The following is a 22,786-nucleotide window of genomic DNA, read 5'->3' as shown; positions in this document are numbered from 1 at the left end:
TAAAATTAACCGATATCGAGTTCGGGGGGTGAGTTCGAGAGCCAAGGACGTACGAGAGCGATAGACCAAAGAAGTTGGAAGGCCAGAAAATAAATAGCCTACCATGGCGTGCCTTGCTTCGTGGTAGGGTAATCTCGAGACTAACTTGCTGAAAATCATGTTCTCTAATCTCTCTTAGCATGGCGCACCATGCGTCGTGCCAAGCTTTATTTGGCCTGCCCGACTCTATTTTAATTTAGTAAAGCTGTTTAGTCCAAGGGTATTTCCACACAGTATAAATATATGTTTAACATGAGTTTGGTCAAGATATACGATCGACCTAGAGGGAAAGGGACTGGACTTAAAGGAGGAGACGGACGTGTCACGCCCCGAACCATGGTCTGGGCATAACACGACACTTGGCTCCTTGCCGCATGTGACCAAGCGAACCACATGGCTTGCTGCATCAACATGGGGCATGTATTGATGCGGAATATAATATAACATGCATGGTAAGAATGAAGCATAGGTTAAGTAATCATAAGTCTTAAATTAAATGATAAATGTTGAGCCAATACTGGCTATACGACTCTGAATAGCTTACATGACATAAATGAACTAGTCTAGTCTATGAAACCTCTGACATGAGTACTCTGACTGCTAAACTATTTACATGGACAAGGCCCCCGGCATACCTTAACTTCATAACTGACAATTTATAAATAAAGATAAAACCTCGAATGAGATGGGGCTCACCAATAGCTGGTACGTGCAAAGTCATAACTAGTTGATCCGTCGTTCTGTAACTCTACATCGTGAAATGCAGGCCCCTAGGCAAATAAAAGGGGATGTCAGGACATTCGAATTGTACTGGTATGTAAAACAACTGAATGAAATAAGCATGACACATGAAATAACATAACTGAAACTGAAACTGTATCTGTAAGCTAACCATGGACATGAATATCATTGAACATGAATATGTATAACATGAATAAAATATTTTAAGTATGTAAAGATATTTGTGGGAGATCATTAGTATAACCGACATGTAACAACCATGTAAGCACGTGGCATTTGATCTCTGCTCAATCAGCTAAGCCATCTTGTACCTTACTGGGGTACAAGACATGAACATGACATGAATAGATCCAATAACCCGCAATGGATAAACATGAAGGAATCGTCCTAACTGGGAGGAGCGATCCTTATCTTATGCTGGCATACGTAGTTTGGGGTATTAAATCTTCTCGGTAATCTGTGCAACTCCCAAAACATGAACATGGATATAATTGGCTTAGTAGCCCATGAATTATATAAACATGATTGTAAACATGTTTTGTGATTGTATTATAAGATGAAGATAGATATATAGTATAACTTGTATGAAAACATGAAAGCATGTAGAAGTTCATGAAAATAAACATAAAAGTTTGTATCTTGCATTTAAGAACCCATCGAATGCAAAGTACAAGTTTTCATGGATTACAGATAGATTCTCAATAACCAAAAGGGAATATTAAGAACACAATAACAAACTATTAAAGCAAACATGGTATATCATGGTACATGTACTTCGGGTTATCATGAACATGTCTGGAACCCTAGTTTTGGTGAACTTTAGTATAATCATGGAAGAACGTGGCGTAGGGAAGAACAATGATTTTGTCACACGTAGATAGAAACCTGCATACCTGTTAATGCTCCAAAACTTGTAACTAATGGTCTGAACTTGAGAAGAATCACAAAAGCTTTAATCTTGAATCCTTGTGATGGGTTTTCTTGAAAACCCTAGGTTTAGAACAGTGATTTCCTATTTAATACTCTAGAATATATGTTGGAATTCACTTGGGATGCTTAGAATAGACTTACCTTGATGTATTCTAATGGTGGGAGGAAAAGAACTTCGTGTCAGGGCTTGAGAATATGAAAAGTGGGATTAAAAACTAAAGTCCCGAATTTATACTATCTGCTGAAGCGAGGAAAGTACGGGCAACAAGTACGCCCGCACAATATTGTACGTCCCGTACAATCTGGGCAGACCTCATGTGTCAAATTCCAGAAACCAGGATTTTTAGTCTGTGAGGTACGTGATGAAAAGTACGGCCCGTATAAATTGTAAGCCTTAAGAGTACGGCCCGTATAAATTGTAAGCCTTAAGAGTACGGCCCGTACTTAGAAGTACAACCCTTATAACTTACCCGTACCTAGAATTGTCAAATTCTGGTGACTTCTAATTTTTCCATGCGAGGTATGTACAAAAAGTACAGCCCGTACATAAATGTACGGCCCGTACAATTTGATTTTTACCTTTCCAAGGGAAATTTTAATCCAACCACTACCCGTCTTGGGTTCTAAATCTCGAACCATGAACGTAACTTAGTTAGGAGGTACGAGGTGTTATAGAACGGCTAGAGCAACTTTGATTCTAAGCTTTCTGTCATCTCTTCGATCCATTGTAGTTTCTTAGTTCTAGAATTGTAGTGCTACATGATTGTTGTAGTTTGACACTTGAATTATTCGTATAGATTTTATTACGTTGGTTTATTTATTCAATAATGTTCTTAATTATTTGATCGTCTGGCCAAACAATTGAATACTATCTACGAATCTAGAATTGAACTTGGAAAAGAGAGTTCTAGATTGCATATAGGATTGAATAGGGAAAGTTCTTCCACCCGAGCCCTGAGGAATGGATTCATTTAGGGTAGGAATATAACTAATTGCCTTGCTTGGTTATTTTTAGGGGTGACAAATGGTCCGTTTGGGCTAAAGCTACGCGGGTCAAGATGGGCTGAATCAATAGGATGGGTCAATGCCCAACCCTGCCCAAAACTTGCTTGGTCTAAGAGGGGCTAGGTTAAGATGGGCTAAATGATGGGTCATAACCCAACCCACCCAACTTAACTCACTTTTAAATATCACTTTGAGAAACTAAAAATATTGATATTTTTTTATTACAAATATTCTCTCGCTCATGCTTTTCCAAATAAACAGCGTTCTGAAAATCAAATCTAAATACTTTCTGGAAATAGAGAAATGAAAAAAGTTAAATTTGTTAAAAATGTAAAAAACAAAATGATTAAAAAAAGTTACTCATGTTTTGCAGTTTTTATACTTTTTGAACGGAAGGCAGTTAATGGGTCAACTTGTCTCATTTGATGGGTCAGTTTGGGCTAATGATTTGTGATGGATCAACTTGGGCTAGCCCAAATTAGCCCATCTTGAAAATCACTCTAGCCCAAACCCATTAAAATTTGAGCGTGTTGGCGGGTCAAATGAGTTTGGGCTAGTTTTGTCACCCCTAGTTATTTTTATGGAATTTATTATGTGATTAAATCGGATAGATCAATTAATACGATTAATAACAAGTCCTTATGGAATAATACTCTACTTATCACTTTATTACTTGTCGATCATGTATATATACTAGTGTGTGCATTTGGACCCAACAAGTTTTTGGCGTTGTTGCCAGGGACTTCAAAATTGACTGTTTTTCAAGATTAAACTTTTTATTTTTTGTCTATTATTCAAAGTTTTAAAAAAAAAAAAATTACATAGGGGGCAGGGGTAGGGGAAATGGGGATGGGGATTACAACGTGGGGATTTGAACCCTCACCAACAAGGTAAAAGTTCTGATAGTCAATCAACTGAGCTACTAGATCCCTACAGGTTTTATTTTTTGTTTATTCTAGTATTTCATTAGTATTTTTCTCGGCATGACATCTTGAAATGAAAAATAATTGAATATCGCATATCCTTATTTTAGTATCTTTATCGATTTGTGGAGTATCCCACTTATGACAAAATTGTCAAAAGGTTTTTGTGAGCGGGTTATGTGCACCTTCCCAATATAATGAGTGTAATATTTATATATAGTATGTGTAGTAATCAAGATGGTCACTGGAATGACTGTCTTAATTCTTATTATCCCTTACCTAGACCTTATTATGATGATTCTAATAGAACTTGTGATGTCGATATGAGCAATGAAGTCGAGGATGTGGAGAGTGAAGCTCGTCTTATAGTTATGTTAAACCAAATACTAGAGCAAAATAAAAAAATTGGGAAGCCGAAGAAAATATTAGTGCAGCAATCACAGATATGGATGCAGAGATGAAACTTACAATGATCAATTAGCATTTATTCAAGGAAAGACTCAAAGGGAAGAAGAGAGTAAGATCCACCAAGAGGAAAATTGTAAAAAGATGGAGATTCTGAGTCATGAAACTTGGCTAACAGAACAAGCTCAACGAATAGAAGTGGGATTCTCTGTGATGGAATAATAAATATGGTGAGATGTTGTATAGAGGGAAGAGATGGGCTCGGACAAGAGATCAACAGGTTTGGTGCTGCTATTCATGTCTTGGGGGCCAATTTGAAATATTGATCTTTACAAAGATAGAGCTGAAAGAGAGAAGACTTATTAATCATCTGTTGAGCAAAAAGGAATAATTTGAGGAAACATTTCTACTTTTAATGTGTATTTTCGAAGAGAGTTTTTTTTATATGTTCTTTCATTTTCTTCGTTTTCTTTCTCTTATCATTTTAAAAAAATAGAAGTTAAACAAACTCTATATTAAAAGAGTTTTATAGAAAAAATGACTTGTATGAGTTTTGAGGGATAAATCTAAGACAATCCACTAAGTGTAAGGGCATACTTGAGACTACATTCAAACAAAATGCAACTTTATTACATTTCTCATTGAGGGGAAATTTTGAGTCAGTCCATCAATGGTAAGGACAAATATGAGATCACATTCAAACGGATGGCAAATTTATTCTATTTCTCATAATTGAGGAAAAGCTTGGCTTTTTCCCTATATTCCAATATTGGGATGAGGGCTTGGGATATTTATAGTTTGTCGTATCTTGTAATTAAGAAAACATGTCCTATATGCTGGCATGAATTATGAAGATAGTACTCCTTTTAGTTTTCAATGTACAAGTTTCAGATGAGACTGTTATGAATATAACTAAGATGGAGGACCCATGTGGAAATATGTCAATTAAATTTAGAACCCTGGGAAGATGCCTATATATAGAAGAGGGAAATAATCTATTAGGGGTATGCTATGAAGTTGTCTCTTTTTTTCTTAGTTGCTTAGATTAATTCTGAAACCTCTCTCCCTTCTTCCTTTTTGTTTCTTCTTCCCTTGGAAGATTTGATTACTAGTTTGAAGTATTTGTAATAGTTTGAAGATAAACTCTTATCTCAATGGATGCGATTACAGTTCTCACTATCAATACAATTCCCCTTGGTTACAATAATTTTGCTTATTTAGTTAGGGATATTGAATTTATTTAACTATTTTATGTCAGCACTCAGCTCATTTTTCTTGTTACTGAGCAAACTCCAAACTTAAACAGAACAAAAAGACCATCATTTTTAGAATAACTTTTTATCTCATAATATCAAAGTGAAAAGAGGATACATATATTAAAAATAAACATATAAGGATCAATGATACGAACAAAAGAAATGCATACGACACATAATTTGTTGGACAAATAAAAATAAACTGCTGAAGCGCCGATCTCTTTCTCAAGCTAATTCCTCTTACTGCAGATAAATATATGATATATCCATATGGCTTGCGACAGGACTCACAGAAGATAGATAGAATGAAACTTCAAGAAAGGAGGATATGTGTGTGGTAGTGGCACTAATATGGTTTAGGAGCAGATATATGAAAAAATAATGGGAATTTTTAGTAAGATGGAGGTGGCGGCGGGTAGTTGTAGTAGTAAGGAGGTGGAGGCGAAGGAGATGGTGGGGATGGCGACATGTAATAATATGGAGGAGGAGGGGATGGTGATGGTGATGGTGGGGGTGGTGACATGTAGTAATACGAAGGAGGAGGGGATGGCGATGGTGGGGGTGGTGACTTGTAGACGTATGGAGGAGGGGGTGATGGTGATGGAGGAGGTGGAGGTGGAGATTTATAGTAGTATGGTGGTGGAGGAGAGGGTGATGGTGGTGGTGGGGACATGTAATAATAGGGAGGAGGTGGTGGAGAGTTGTAAATATATGGAGGAGATGGTGATTTATAATAGTAATTTGGAAGTGGTGATAGAGAAGGTTGTCGTGAATACTTATCAGAATACGAAGGTACAGGTATAGGTACAACCGATGACTGAGGAGATACTTTATCATTAGGATATGGTGCTCGTGATGGAGATGGAGCCCATCCTGAAGGTGAGGGCGGTGAACTATTATCATATGGAGATGGTGATAGTGGCGATGTAGTTGGTGAAGTTGGAGCATTCTTGTCGTCGTAAGTGGACGAAGGCGCTGGGGAAGGTCGAGGAGAGAACCATTCTATAGGTGATGGTGGGGATTGGTTAGGGTAAGAAGGTGCAAGTACAGGCGATGATTGAGGAGACAATGTCGTATAACTAGGAGATGGTTCCCATGAATCGTAATATGGGGATGGAGCCCATCTTGAAGGTGAGGGCGGTGAACTTTTATCATATGGAGTTGGTGATAGTGGTGATGAAGTTGGTGAACTTGGAGACTTGTTGTAAGTAGGAGAAGGCCATGGGGATGGTTGAGGAGAGAACCACCCTAAAGGTGATGCAGGACTAGAAGTGTAATAATCCGAGGATGATGGTTGTGGTGATGGAGATAGTTGACGCGGTGACTGGTTAAAATTAGGTGCAGACATTGGTATCGACTCTGGAGATGACTTGTAACTATATTTTCTCCATGAATGAAATCTATGTCTTGCTTCTACGCTCTTGGATACCAAAAGTATCGCCACAAACCATACAAGATATGGCCGAAAAGAAGCCATATTTTGTTAGAGGTATGAAGAAAATGAACTGAAATTGGTGAGCATAAAGAGGGAGAAATTCCCTTTATATAGTCTTCTCATGAAATTTTGGTACAATATTTTAGTGAAATTTATGAATGTTGCTGCCTCTAGTTAGTAGACTTGTTCTTCAGTAGTGACAAAGACTAACGTGAGACCAAGTCAAACATAAAACTCGAGGGAAAATGGAGCTACATTTTGCGTTCGGCAAGAAAAGGGCAAATGGAGCTATATTTTATGCAAATTTTAGAGACTATATTACTTTATTCCTTGTTTATTATTTACATCTATGAAAGAACTTCCAAGGACGGCTTTAAAAGTTGTAAAACAACACTTCACTAATATTCATACCTCATTCGAAAATCATTTTAAATTTGTTTAGATTTCAAAATTAGTTTAGCAAAATTTGTAAGTTGTTGAAGGTTACTCATATCTTTCCTTTTACTTTTTAGTTTTTTAGCCAACTGAAGCACAAGCTCCACCTTAAATCTTTTTTTTAAGCCTATATTTATTTTCATTCTTCTTAGAAAAAGGATGAATTTATAAGCTCCGCCTTGTTTTGTCTTGAGATAAATAAACAAGAAACGGGGAAATAAGAAAAAGAACACGAGTTATTTTTACTAAAAACAACGACGAACTTTCAACGAAAAAAGAACAAATACAAGAAATGGAACGGATTTAAAAATAAAATCGGGTTATGTTGGAATTTCCGTTGAGACGGGTATATTTAAATACTTTAATGACAAGAGGGGTATTTTTGACCCAAATTTGTAATGGAGGATTTATTTTTAACCCTTTTTTCAAAGTAGAGGGGCATTTTTGACGCTTTTTCCTTTTTTATAGAGTATTAACCAGTACAACCTTCAGAAAATGTGTCATTTGTAGAAAGTGTCACAGTGTAGACTTGAAACCATTACATATTTGACCTTGTGATCCATTACAAATGTTATTTTAATTATAAGACCATTTTCTCTAGTGATAAGTTAAAATATACGATTATCTTTTTAGGGTCATTTTCTTCCATTCATATTGTAAGTGTCCAAAACAATAATGAAGCCCCTTAGAGGACAAATTACATTCTCATTTAACATGTTATTATCAAAGTTTTACATAATGTTACAGGAAAATGTACAGAAGGCATCATATGAAGCTCTAAGCCTTCAACTATTCAGTATACTACAAAGATCAAACACTTAGCTTTGGCCGAAAATCAGAATCCACAAGTAATCTCGTAAATTCATCACTGCAAGCCATTCGAATACGTTCTGGAGTGGCTGGATTATCAAGAGGGAACCAGTCGCTGCAACCAGCTTCCGTTCTTGCAGATTTAATGGCGTTCTTGATGGCGAAAAATACAGCTGAGGCAAGAAAGAAGGGTGGTTCCCCTACTGCTTTAGAGGAATGGATAGCCCTGGTGTTTGGGGCATTCTGTTGGCAAATGTCAAGAAGATTGTTAATGGAAAAAGTAAAGATATGGTGTGCAGATGCATATGGACTTCCAAATAAAATAGGAATATTATTGAAAAGCCGAAAATTATTCAAGAAAAAGAAACAACAGTTGGTGCTTGTAAAAGTTTGTTGACAATGTCTCAGGATACTACAGAAATAAAAACAGATAACTGCATCATCTCTAGAAGATTTGCAGAAAATCGGTCTATCAGTAACTAACTTGTAGGATTTCAAATTATTGCGGCTTAAATTTAGGAGTTAGTTTCCTCTTTCTTTGTGATTTGGTTTTTGCACACAAGTCAATAGCATATTTTTCTATTTCCAGTTAAGAATTAAAGCTATAAATGGATGTCTCTGAGCTATTAATAAAATTGTTCCCTTTGACTGCATAGCCAGTATATTTCTCTTAGCCCCTCTCTGTTATTTCTCTTAAGTTTCCTTGCTAAAGACTAACAAGTGTACCTAAATTTTGGGCAGTTCGAGAAATGGTGCATATCAGCTCATTGATGATGTATACTTGCAGAACCAAATTTTATGGAACGCAAAGGAAAGAATGTACTAACAAATAAGAAAATGGCTTTTAGAAGTATTCAACAAACAATGAATATCTAGACATATCCAGGCAGAGATAGTGGTGAAACTTACTTTCAAAAGAGAGACATTAAATTTGAAAGGTACATCATTCAAAGATGGAAGCTTGTAGTTTCCAGGTCCACATGTGAATAAGCATCCAGGTGGAATCCACTTGTGTGCTTTATCGCCCCATTTTAGCTCTTCCAATGCTACCCATCCAAGACCCTGTACAAATGCTCCTTCTATCTGCATAGAGTATGAAAGAGTATGCATGATTGTTAGCAAAGCTCCATTTCAGATCGATATACTAGATCCAGCCCATCTCCAAATGCAATAGTGCTTCTATATCTCTTTCCAAATATAGACAATTAGCTGCAAGACTGCACCTGGGAAGTACTGGCACTAGACATAATATATCTTTGTAAATATCTGAACGTTTGAAATCAAAAAAAAAAAAAAAAAAAGGGAAGAACAATTGAAAATTGTCCTATTCTATTCCAGGAAAAGGACATGGACTTTAGAAATCTGAATTCTATTCCTCCTCCTTGGTCCCCATTCAAAATAATGAAACGCAAACGTTATATGTAGATAGATCTGGAAAAAATAACAACTTGCAAGACTTTTAATCGTCAATTACTACAGCATTTACTGCTCAAGATTCCACTTTTTTACTGTATAATCAAATTGCGTCATTAGGCAGACCAGTTAAACAATTGAAAATTCAAAATCTATACGTAAATAGTACAGAAAGAGCAACAATAACCTGTCCAACATCAATCGCTGGATTGAGGGAGAAACCAAGGTCTAGGAGAACGTCTGCTCTCCTAGTATGGAAATCGCCTGTTAATGTGTCGATTTCAACCTCGGCAAATGCGGCACCATAGGTGAAGTACCTAAATGGATTGCCTTTCCCAGTTGACCAGTCAAAGCCAATATCAGGTGTAATGAAGAACCCATGAGCAGAAAGGTCTATTCTCTCCAGGTGGCATGCATTCGCAAGCTGATAGTAGATCAAAGACAAGACATGTGGTTAGTGGTCAATGTTCCTTTATTGTCATCATGACAGAACTGTAGAAGAAGACAGTGCAAATTTCAGAGTCCAGTTTTGAGGTAGAAACACAATTTAAGTCAGATTAATAAAGAATTATATCCTGTTGATGAGGGAGAGATACAAAGTGCTTGCAGTATTATCAATCTGAACAAGGTATTATATACGGTGCAATTATGGAACAATATGCCCCGGAAAGGTACTTTTCTATTTGCGGTAATGAGCTTGCCAGGGATACCATGAAGAAAACCTTTCAGTTCCACTGTGAAAAATCATTCATGCATTCTCTTTTGCAGATTCCCAGCTTTTTCTTGAGTTTCTTATAATTTGATGTTATAGTTCCCAAGATTACAATGAATATACTGGATATGTGGTCTTGCTTAGGGCAGTGACGTACCGCTTATAAGGGAACAAACAAGCAAATTTGTAAAGATTTATATAAACTTGCTTTTACAGTTTTACTTTTTTATACATATGAAGTGACTTTGGCCCATTGGTCCAGTACCTGTCAAGAGTTCAATCTTTAACAGCCTCATCTTTAAACAAAAGGTCACGCATTCCATCTTTACAAGCTCCATTTTAACAACAAAGGTTCTAAAATTTGCAAAATTACATGTCCAGTGAAGAATAGATCCTGGAACTTTATCAAGTGAGAGGCTCTCAACTAGCAATCTCGTGACTAGGAATGTCATGATTCATGCCCCACTCTCTTGCTACATTCCCATGTTGCTAAGTCCTCCATCTACTGCCATAATCGCAGCATCTTATACAAAACACTATCTGTCCTTCTAGATGGACAAGTTCCTTCTGTGTCTGTTTCTAAGTACCTTTCATTTCCCTTTTATAAATTTTGCATGCCTAGTTCAGCTGACACGAGGTGTGCCAAAACTAAATTGTGACTTCAGGTGCAGGAGGTATCAGTTATTTAAGAACTTGAAAATATATGTGGTGCAGCCAATGTTTTAACACTCTTTTTTGGTTTTTGGTGGAAGGGAGGGGACATCATATCATTGCATCCACTCCTTACCATTTAGCGTTTTGCTCTCTTCTGACCTTGAATTATTTCTACCTCCCTTTTCTTCCCTAACCATTTAACGAATCTTCATCTTAGGCCACTCTATAATTTGTTGTTTTTTGATACAGAACTCTCATTGGAGACTTCATCCTCCCATGGACTGAAAAAGCTGTAAGCACCACTTGTAATTATTCACATTATCTTTGTACATTTTCACATATCTTTTTTTGTTATGTAAACTCCTTGACTTTTTCCTTGCCCTTAAATTCCTTATTAATTATATGGAAATATCCAACAAGCCTGGTCAAATACTAGCCCATGCAAGGCTATGCTTGAAGAGATGCACGCACTGTAGACTAAAAATGGCTGGAACTTAGTACCTCCTCCCAGAGCTAACTTCATCTGGCATTTGCATACCCTATTCTCATTCAAGTGAGCATTTACTAGTCGTTAGTTTCTATTCCTTGGACTTCTTAAACTCAACTTAGTCAGGTAAAAGCAAAAGATAACAAAAACTAAAGGTCTTCAATAGTCTGATAAACTTTAAAGATAAATTATCTTCTTCCAAATGATATATGTCATCTTCTTCAGAATTGGTGCCTAACCCTGAAGAAGTGTGACTTTCACCTAAGGAGTAAGGAGGTTACTGTAGAGGAGGAAACCATCATTTGATGGTCACAATCAAAATAATAATTTGAAGGTGGGAAAGGAAGGTATATCAGAGAATATGTATATATCCCTCTTTATCAGAAAGATGAGGTCAGATTAGAGGTAGTATTTCATAAGGGGAAAAAAAAAGAGATAGGATGATATGGATCTAGCAAAATGGAGAAAAGGAAGAGTAAAGGGAAACGAAACAGACAATACGATAAGGATGATCACAAGCCACAACTGATTTTGCAACAGCCTACCATGTTTGCACTTTAATTTAATTATCACTTACTACACCTATTGGCCGATCAAATTGGAGAAATTTACGAGTAAAGCATTTTTATCATTTCCTCTTCATGCCAAAACCCCATCCTTGTTCAAGCATAAGTCATCAACATATTTCAAATGATAGACAAGGAAGTCCACCAGATTATGAATGAAATAAAAGTATAAAACAGATACCGAATGGAAAAATTACTTAGAGCCAGAACAGAAAGAAATACCTCCGCAAGAGAGCTAAAGTTAGACTTGGATGCAATAGGCTCCATCCGTGCTTTTATTTGCTCGCATGCATCCAATACTGCGGCTCCATACATGTCAGAACTTGCAGAAGCAGCTGTTGGTGAAGAATTAGGAACCTAGATTGGCAGGAAAACTAGATGAGACAGGTACTAATATGTTTCATAAACTGCAAAACAAAATTCACATGCAACACAAGGATTTTGAATAAAACAATACAATGTGCTAGAAGAAATATCCCCCCCCCCCCCCCCCAACACACACACACACCCAACAAACCCTACCCCAAACTAAACCACTGCTTGGCTGAAGGAGGATTAGTTTCAATTTTTTCAGGTAGCAAGTGAAGGCAGTATCTAAGATCAACATTTACAGACTTGAGTAAATTCAAGTTTTAGTATATTAAGCTTCTGGTTTAGCTCATTTTCTCTCATCGCCATCTAGTACATGCCTAACCCTTTCCGTCGTCACAGCTACTATTAGAAATAAAACAAGAGTTATGCCACGTGATTCCCCTGTGTCCTTTTAGTTTATTCAATAAGAGAAGATAGAACCTTCAAACAATGATATATTGATATTTGTCTCACACCCAATACCTTGTCAGTACTTGTCTCTGAGATGAATACTGCACTTAGAGGGATGTTAAAGGAAGATGCAGCAATCTGAGCAACTTTTGTATGCAAACCTTGGCCCATCTCCACACCCCCATGAGTGACCAACACTGTTCCATCTGTGTAAACTTGAACAAGAGCACCTGCCTGTAGTCAATCAGTCAGTCAATAACCAACTTAAACTTTTGCGATTATAATTTTTCACAGAACTAAAATTCTGAAACAATCAGCATCAGAAAAAGTGCTGTTTATGAAGAACAGGAACCTATATCTCCTGTAGAACTATTCACACCAACACCTCAACTTACTCAGGTGCATTTCACCTCCAATAGTCCCATTAACCAAGAGAAGAAAAATCAATTTGGAAATCTAACTAAATTATCCAGTTGCGCAATGGTTGAAATGGAACAGATGGACCTCAAGGGTAGGAAATGTTCCATCAGCCAATCAATTTTTTTTGCTAAATCTACCACTTGCATTTTGTGAATTTCTTGATAAAATGAGAAATGTGTGATCAATAGAAGTCTATGTTTTTAACCACATCTTGGAAGGGGGCAATAGCCTGTTGGTTTTACATAGTAAATGGAATGCTTTTTTACCTTATCTCAAAAGGAAGTGGAAACTTTAACCAATTACAGCAGTCACTCAACAGGCTGTTATCATGTTCATAGGTACCAAAGAAACAGCTTAAATATATCCAGCCGCCTGGGGTGGTTAGCATATCTTTGCTGGAAGCAGAGTCGGGAAATACGAAGGCAATAATTAAACTACTCACTACTCAAAGGAACATGGACTTAACTAGGAATTTTAGGATGTACAACAAAGATACCAACTTACCTGGTTCATAGACTTAAAAGTGAAAGCTATCCCAAATTTGGTTGGCACCATGGCAATACCCCGCTTCTTCCATCGATTATGGTGATTGAAATTTTCAATTTCATTTTGAGCATTGATGAATTCACAAGAAGATTTCAATTCATTCCAGAGACGCCCCAAGGTACAGTCTTCAACTTTTTGACCAAAATGCAAGACTGATCCTTCACTGATGAAATTCATTTCCTGGTGGAAAACAGAAAAAATGAGAGAACAATCCATATACAATCGAAATGGAGGTGATATGCATCACATATGAAGAAAGATTATTCAGACAATCATCAGAAGCACAAGGTATACCCTTATTTCTTCTGGGCTTTTGTTAACTTCCACGGCAATCCTCTCTATCCAATTCTCAGCAATTAGCATACCCTGTGGGCCTCCAAATCCTCTAAAAGCTGTATTACTAGGAAAATTAGTGAAGCATGCTTTTCCATTAATCCTCACATTTGGTATTTCATAGACATTGTGCGAGTGGAACATAGAACGTTCAAGTACAGCGAGTGATAGGTCTAATGAATTTCCAGCATTGTTGTAGATATGAAGATCCAAGGCGAGCAGTTTCCCGGCATTTGTAAAACCAACCTAACAATAATAGAAAACATTAACATTGCTTCTCCATATTCAAAAGAAAATGCTAATTGAAATCCAAACAGAAAATGACGCAAAGCAATGCCTACCAAAGACATTAGGAAAACGAATAAAACCATATATTGCCCCTTCTATTATCTTCCGCTTGAGGAAGCCTATATAGTCCAATAATCTATATCTACCAAGTATTATACTGATTGGTCCCATGTAACAAAAATAGAACAACATGCTGGGAAAGAACTTGACGATTTCGTAGCCTCAATGGATCAATTTTTTTCCAATTGTTATTTCTACACTGCAAAATCCAATGCAATTAATACCTAAAAAGTTCTTATCTGTCTATGCAGCCCAACAATTCCATGTCTTTCAGTAAATCAGAAAGCGTACATATCCGTTCATCACAATATTTATAAAACATCTACCATTTCAACACATCCCAAAAGGTTTGACACACTCAAATAACAAAATTTGTTCATCAGATACTAGTTTACACTAATTCAAATTTAAACTACAATATCATGTGTTTCCTACAAGCGCTTGAGCAATAAATACTGCAGAAGTGAATGATTTAAACAAGCTTTCCCATGCCATACAAATGTCACATAGAATGAGTCTAGCTCTGTGCAACATGATCACAAACTCATCTATTTACCTTGTACTTCCCAAGAAAACTATGTCGCTGTCCCATTATCATCATGTCTATATCCCTATCCAGAATAATTTTCACTGGACGATCCAACAGGTATGATGGAACAGCCACTGCAGCAGCAAGCATAGCAGACCTAGTCTCCTTGCCTCCAAAACCACCACCTATCCTTTTTGTCTTGCAAACCACTTTTGCCATCGGAAGACCAAGAACGTAAGAGACATACTTCTGGTGCTTCTGAGGAGCCTGCAAGATAGACAATGATCGAGACAGCAAAATTTGTAGCAAAGTTATTCCCCCTTTCTGGACAAGTAAATTACAAAGATGTAGCATCTTAAGCTGGATATTAACCTAGTTCACATTTCGAACCAAACCCATCTAACAGCATAATAATGACATCTAAGAAACCAGTAACTATCTAAAACCAAAATCAACAAGAACAACTCATGCTTATTTCTAAACTGACGCCAAACTTAGATGACTATGTTTGATCACATATATATCATGTGAGTCCGAAAAGCAAGAGTAGGTAGAGCAAAGCTAGGAATTTTAGTAGGCCAGCTATGCTATTTCTAGTTAAAGCTAGGTTTTTGTTTCAAACCTTTTTGACTTTGCCTCAAATTTAAAAACAGTAGTCACAGCATAAGCATATAAAATAACTTCTCTTCAAATATGTGCCATCTGAGACTTTCAAGTATGGCAAACACATGCAGGATATACTTTTTTTAACAAGCTTTAATAACAATGGCTCTTTGGGCATAAGAGCAACTTATTAACTGAAATTGAGTTTCATGATAGAAAAAAGGCTTTGGCAACTCAATGGCAGATGGCTAGCACTTTCATATTACCACTTATTTTTAGGATTATTAACACTTACATCCGAACGAGTAAACCGCGAGTGTTATGGTGGGGAAAGGAAGAAAAAAACAAAATACAACCCCACAGTAAATACCCTATAAACCTAGATATACTTGAGAAACAAAGAGAGAATGAGTAGATTTATGTTGAAGTACCTGGGTAGATGAGATCATGTGCACCTCATTCCCACTATCCACTGTCCATAATAAAGTGCCATGAGGCTCCAAATAGAAATGTTCTTGACCACCTACCCTAACTTCTCCTTCTATAATATTGTCACATTGACCTGACTGGAAACACTGTTCAACATCACCTTTCGTCATACACCTTTCTGTATTAGGATGATAACTGTTAGCCTGTATAGCATCCTCTATTGATAAAACTGCAGGTAGCTCCTCATACTCAACATAAACCTTTCTAGCAGCAAGTTTTGCATTTTCATGTGTGTCAGCTACAACCACCCCGATAACCTACAAATATTCACGCAGACAGTAATAGGTAGCTATGAGAAAATAGTTGAAACTATAAAGCCATTCCCAAATCTAAATCTTACAAGTCCACCCCCAACTTAACATTGCAAGAGAAAACAGTTTATTCTGAATATTAACCTAATATTAGTGTACAGATAAATTTGTGCATGGAGAGAACATCTCAGAGTACAGCATCATACCTGACCCACACAAGTGACAAACTCCGTGGCAAAAAGTTCCTCATCAGCAATAACTGCTCCAATCATATTCTTACCGGGTACATCTTTAGAAGAAAAAAATCCTGCAAATCCAGGAGAGGACCTGGCTCCCGAATCATCTATTGAAAGTATACGAGCATGAGGTTTTTTACTCAATATCAGAGCAGCATGCAAACTATTGGGTGGCATTGGAGCATCATCAGTATATTCTGCCTCTCCAGAAACCTGTAAAAAGGTTAAGTTTACCAGCGAAGACATAAGTAGCAATTCTGACCAAACAGAGCCAATAAAAGGACAAATATTTCATCAGAATGCCAGCTCAAAATGGCCTAACACTATCAAAAGCTACAATTTCCTATGCATAGACAGAGCTGTACACTATAGACTTCGGAATCATCGAAGAAGTTTCCTTCTCAAAAGAAAGAGTACCAAAGCAAAATTAGAAGCAATGTTATTGATCGGAAATTAATAATATAGCAATCCATTTAGTTATTAGATCCAAGAATTTTAAGGGAACCAATGTTGCTTAATACTAAAAATATGCTCCTGCACAAGCCAGAAAATAGATAAACTGGAGAAAAAGAACGTGACACCATGTCTCCTATGCTGTTAGTACAGATTCAATCGCAATACATGCAACAAGAGAGGAAGAGCAGCAAGAAACTAAAAAACGAAAATTCACTTTTTCACAAACCAATAACAAATGAATCTTTCAAGTGCTTGTTCTTCATCAGAGTTGCGGAGGTAAAATAATAGCTACTGTCATGAACGCCATTTGCACAAAGGTCATTCCAGGCCGTACATCAATTATGGCGTAAGAAATAGTGCCATTCTAGGAGGTCAAGAAGTCTTTAAACATTTAGCTGTTTCTTCTTGTCTGTCCACATGCAATCTAGAATTTTATGCAGTTATCATCTAAATCTAAACGGTTCTGGAATAGACATCAATAAATATTGCATAATTTTCAAGCTATGAATGTTGTTACCTGAAGCCTTGATGAAATATGAACCTCAGGGGAACCCACAGAAGTACCATGCTTCCTGATCTCAAAATCCTGAATTGAACTAACGGATGGTCGAAGAGATGAATCTACAGCTGAAACATGTGAAGCTGGAACTTTCTCAAGAAATGATGGTTGTCCATCCATTTGATGACAAACCCACAAGAAATATTTGAAGAAGAAACTAAACGTTAATGATTTTCGAAATTCAACCATCCCACCAGGTGCATCTTCTTTCAGCACAATTTCCTCCCCCAAAATTTTCAAAGCACCCTGCAACAGCTCTTTATTCCAACTTTTCCCGATTAAGAAGTCACTAGTTTTTGATGCAGCAAATGAAAGTGGAGCAATCCCACCATATACAATCAAAGCATCTGAAACTACCCATTTCTTGTCCTTCTCTTCTAGGCAGACACGCATCCCAGCATTGACGATGGCGATATCATCATCTCTCCTATGAGATTGCTTAAATTCTTTCACAAACTCGAACGGCCTATTCCAAGGCAATGATACTGACAGTAAAATTTCACTACTTCTCAAATCCACTTTACGATAGCCCTGGAAGAAATTTTTTGCCAGACATGTTCTGACATTTCCTTTGCAGTCAATTATTCGAAACTTTGCTCCTGTTGCCATCCAAAGAGGGTTCAAATCTGATATTGGGCTTGCAGTGCAGATATTCCCACCAACTGACGCAATGTTTCGTATTTGTGTTCCAGCAAACCACTTTATCTGCTCGATGAGAGCTCGACATGATGATGTTTCATACTCAGGGCGGTCGTTTCTTACCTTCTTTAATACATTCACAAGCTGTGACAATTTAACTCCAGCACCTATTTCTAAGCCGTCATCCTCAACTCTTATATGGTTAAGTTCAGGAACATGTGCAACAGCTATTAATATAGGGCAGCGAATACCTTTAAGCCTGACTTCAATTCCCACCTCTGAGTTTCCAACAACTAACCGGGCATCTGGAAATCTTGCTTTTAAATCCAGCAGATGTTGAAGTTTTAAGGGCCTATACCACTTTAGTCCATTTGATCCACTCAAACTTAAATAAGTCAATTTCCTCAATAAAAGTTCAGGAGGGAAAATAAGTTCTTTGCTGGTATACGCGGTTCCATCGGTCTCATTGTAAGAAATTGGCCTCCAGCCACAATCATTGCTTAAATTTTGTTTGATGGTTTCTTCACTATTTCCAGCCTTCGGCCCACATGAACATGGCTTACCCGTTGAAGGACAGATAAATTCACCAGTAGTAATTCCTTGTAAAGTTGTGTTGGCGTATAAAGCATTATTAGTTTTTGTGAATACTCGAAACGCGTCAACAATTGGCCTATAACCAGTACATCGACATAAATTTCCTGCAAGGCTTTCTTCAATTTGCTCTTCTGTAGGGGGTTCTTTAGATGATCGTAGTAATGCATACATGGACATGACGAAACCAGGAGTGCAGAACCCACATTGTGAACCATGCGAGCGAGCCAATGATTCCTTTAGAATGTAGTGGACAAAGCAGAGGAGTTATAAAAATGTTGCATACATCATCATCCATAAAAAGGTACTATTTGCAGTAACAAATAATGTTGAAAAAACGTGCGAAATTCAGGGGACATGTGAGACCAATTAATCTACCTGAATTGGATGCAATCCAGCTTTACGGTTCCCAATTCCTTCTACTGTGATGACATGCATTCCTTCCACAGAATATAGAGGAGCCAAGCAAGCATTTATTGCATGGTGCCTATAAAGAAAATATAACTTTACAAACTGAATATGATTTATGGAAACTTTAATAGTCATATACTAACTGAAATTGGAGGAATGCACCGGGGGCCAATCAAATCAAGCAAACTTCACATTTACCAAATTATTGCTAATAATATTATTATTATGCATTTTTACCTCTTAACTATCCATATTCTCCACTACTTTCTCTTACTCTATAAGTCATCTACATTCGTCGGAGACTCGCATTCCACTCCCCAAGAGAACTTTTAGCAGAGGAAGAAATGGTATCAAATTCCAAGGTACTAATATTGTTACAATAAGCTCGTGGTCCTGGATACCAGACTGAAGACTATATATCTTGCAGACTGAAGACTAATTATCTTGCACATAATTGGTCGTTTCAGATTTTGGTAGTAAAGGCCTCTTTTTTTTGCCTTTTCTTTTGTGGTGGGTATTTTCTTTTGGGAAGGAGGTTTATGTACAAGTCAACGCCTTACATAGTAATCGTGAGAAACAAGAAAGCTTTATCCATTTTTCATGCGACTTTCAGACTGACTTCTAGGTTAATGTAGTATAAGGTGAGGCCAAACCAAGAGGTCCACAATCTGTAACAGTTTAGTTTGCTTGAGAAATTACAGAATACTGAAGTGTGTCTACTTTTCACCCGTCCAGTTCTACAAAAGCTTGCTTCATTCTTTGAAGGATACTAAAATCAATTGACGAGAAACAAAATCTACTAAAATTTATTTCATTTTTATTATCCAGCAGCTATTTTGTAGGGCTAAGAGGAGGGCTTCTGGTATCATCTCGACACCTATCAGCCTTCTTTAGAATTTTAAACAGACATAATGTCAGTTTACAAGAATGAAAATGTACTAGTTTCTATAAGGATGATAAACAAGAAAACCAGCACAAATTATGATAAACAAGAAAACCAGCACAAATTGTAACCTACGCAAATGCAAGCAGTTACAGAAATCATTGCTACCCACTTAATCATGCATGCCCACGCCCGCGCCCAAAAGAAGGGATAACAGAGACTTAATAGAGACATAGATGGAAAGAGACTCACACACATTTCTTCAAATTCTGATCAAAATAAGAAACCATGACAGTGCACGCCCCACAGCCACCTTCACCGCAGCCTAGCTTGGTGCCTGTCAGGCCTATCTCTGTAAGGACAAAAAGAAAGCACAATTTCAGAAAAAACCATCAGAATTGAGCAAGAGAGAGAGAGAGAGAGAGAGTACAGAAATCCAGATCAATAATCTGAACAGAAATAAAAACTACCAATTCCTAAGGAGTTTGAGAACATAGAAGCTAGGAGGTGTAGTGAGTTCTAAAGACAATGGAAAAAGCATATCCATTTAACACTACCCAAAAATGGAGACACCAAACTTTTGCCACCATATAAGTATGGCTTCTTAACTTACTATTACTAAAGAGAAAGTACCATTTCAAACCTTATACAGAAGAGTTTTCAATACTAGCTCATTCTACCTATACCACAATTGAAGCACCTAAAGAAGAATTTGGATCTTTCTGGTCGAGTAACGGAAGCAATCTTCCTACCCTAATACTATGCCATTTGATTGATTAAAGTTTCGTGCTTCTCACCATTCCTCGAGGCCAAAAACTTGGTCGATCCGCCATTCTAGGATTTGCAGACCTTTCCTGAAGGATATAGGACTTAAGACACAAACTCTACTTGTAGCAATAACCAATGTCTTTATTGCTGTCAAGCAAACTTAAAATTTCTTCCAGGCCAGTGAAGTGGAGAAAGCACGGCGTAACAGACAGAACGTCAAGAAACCCGAAAATATTTACTATATGAATATTCGCAGATTGAAGATAGCTGAAGAAAGCAGAATCCTTTTAGCAGTTAGATTTACACTAATACAAATCTCCCAATTGAACATGTTCATTAGAGAAACAATTACAGGAACACACAGCTATCCACAAATGCGAGCTTAATAAACTCCAGACTTCATTCTTTTCTCATTTGTTTCAACAACTTATAATAACAATAAATAAATCAGTAAAAATAACTCCTTGAAATCATCATTAATTACAAAAACTGAATAAACTAGACAAATATAACAGTCAAGGCCTTTTAATTTTCAGATTTTCTTCCCCTTCAATCCATTCACTTGAACTTAACATACTCAGCTACACAGAGCTTCTAGCTTAATCACAATGCAAATCTCCAATGATCCTTTCTCATTTGCTTCAACAATTATAATAAGAGTAAATAAATCAGCAAGAATAACTTCTCCAAATCATCATTAATTACAAAAAATGAATAAACTAGATTAATATAACACTCAAATCCTTTTAAATTTCAAATTTTCTTCCCTTTCAATCCATTCAATTTGAACTTGACATACTCAACTCCACAAAGCTACTAGCTTAATCACAATGCAAATCTCCGATGATCCGCTACTTATATTACTCATCTCCTTCAAGTTTCTCACAAGAAAGAAACAAAAAAGAGTTAATGGTCAAAAACACACCTGAACTATCACTTTTCCGTGAGTTTCACACCCCAAACCATCAGCCGTTCCCTTTTCTTACCTAAACTATCATCATCAATGTATTAAAACACACATTGAAGCTGATTAGGCCAACTACCTGCTGTTCACTTTTTCTATCTGAACTATCACCTAGGTATCTTTTAATATATAGATGATGATAGTTCAGGTAGGAAAAGAGAAAAACTGATAGTTGGGGTGTCAAACTCGCGAAAAAGTGATCGTTCATGTTTGTTTCAACTTCGAGGTGTGTTTCAATACATAAGACGTGTGTTTTAATACATAAGACAGTGATAGTACGAGAAGGAAAAGGGAACAAAGGATAGTTAAAGCGTGAAACTCGCGAAAAAGTTACGTTCATGTCTGCTTTTTACCATTATCTCCCAACAAAAAAAAAAAAAAAAAAAACTCCTCAAGAATCATCATCAATTGGGAGAGAACAATCAATTCTTCACAGTAAAGTTTAAAAAGTACCTCTAAGATACTCAAGAAGAGTTAAATGAGCTAATCCATCAGGCAAAACTCTACGAATTCCATTAACGTATAAAATTGCTTCTTTTGACTCGTCACTTTCCTTCATCAATGAACCCATTTTTACAAGAACCTCTTTTTTCAGCAATGAAAATGAAATTTTTAATTTTGTTTAGCTTTGGATGATTTTAAAGGAGACAAATGAGAGTATAGATTCTAGTATTATATTACTGGAATAAAAGATTTGGATGGGTCAAATATTCCACGTAAGATATTAAGATGATTCATCGAAATCAGAGTCGGTTGGTTTATTTCAGTAGATAGAAACAAAATTAGCAAATTATGCTATGATTAGACAACTAATTACTATTAAGGCTCGTTTGGTAGGCAGTCAAAATTATCCCGTGATTATAATTGTGGGACTAATTTATCCCATTTATTGGAATGGAATGTATTTTATACCTTGAAATAGAATAAGAAGGGATATCTCATCTCTTGAATGGAATGCATTTTATACCTTATTTGGTACAAGGTATAAATTTATCTCATGATAAATTTATGCTTTCTACCAAACATGATATAAAAAATTAGTGCTGGGATATCTCAGCTTATATCATGCACCAAACGACCCATTACAGTCTTCATAATTTAAAATTTACCACTTCTTCTTATCCATCTTGCCACCACGTTTTTTAAGCAAAATTTAAGAAATAATTAATATGTTATATTTTCATGAT

The 22,786-nt window shown here is 36.7% G+C and overlaps 2 protein-coding genes across 3 annotated transcripts; both read right to left on the bottom strand.

Moving 5' to 3' along the window:
* Nucleotides 1-5,690: 5,690 nt before the first annotated feature.
* Nucleotides 5,691-6,776, bottom strand: LOC132643899 (extensin-2-like). Its single transcript, XM_060360436.1, has one exon. The coding sequence runs from the start codon at nucleotides 6,774-6,776 to the stop codon at nucleotides 5,691-5,693; it is 1,086 nt and encodes a 361-aa protein (XP_060216419.1).
* A 1,066-nt stretch (nucleotides 6,777-7,842) lies between these two features.
* Nucleotides 7,843-22,322, bottom strand: LOC132643564 (xanthine dehydrogenase 1-like). Of its 2 annotated transcripts, XM_060360015.1 has the most exons (14): nucleotides 22,053-22,322; nucleotides 20,120-20,219; nucleotides 18,952-19,060; nucleotides 17,302-18,810; nucleotides 16,299-16,541; nucleotides 15,784-16,098; nucleotides 14,777-15,016; nucleotides 13,834-14,118; nucleotides 13,498-13,719; nucleotides 12,646-12,807; nucleotides 12,034-12,168; nucleotides 9,580-9,816; nucleotides 8,889-9,062; nucleotides 7,843-8,222 (listed from the first exon to the last, which is right to left on the bottom strand). In XM_060360015.1, the coding sequence occupies exons 1-14, from the start codon at nucleotides 22,168-22,170 to the stop codon at nucleotides 7,980-7,982; spliced, it is 4,092 nt and encodes a 1,363-aa protein (XP_060215998.1). In that variant the 5' UTR covers nucleotides 22,171-22,322; the 3' UTR covers nucleotides 7,843-7,979. The 2 variants fall into 2 exon arrangements, with proteins under 2 accessions (XP_060215998.1, XP_060215999.1); XM_060360016.1 differs by lacking the exon at nucleotides 22,053-22,322 and having other exon boundaries at nucleotides 20,124-20,202.
* Nucleotides 22,323-22,786: the final 464 nt, after the last annotated feature.

This window comes from Lycium barbarum, chromosome 6 (assembly GCF_019175385.1).
Source record: "Lycium barbarum isolate Lr01 chromosome 6, ASM1917538v2, whole genome shotgun sequence".
In the NCBI taxonomy this organism is placed as follows: domain Eukaryota; kingdom Viridiplantae; phylum Streptophyta; class Magnoliopsida; order Solanales; family Solanaceae; genus Lycium; species Lycium barbarum.
This window is presented reverse-complemented; position numbering and strand designations above follow the sequence as displayed.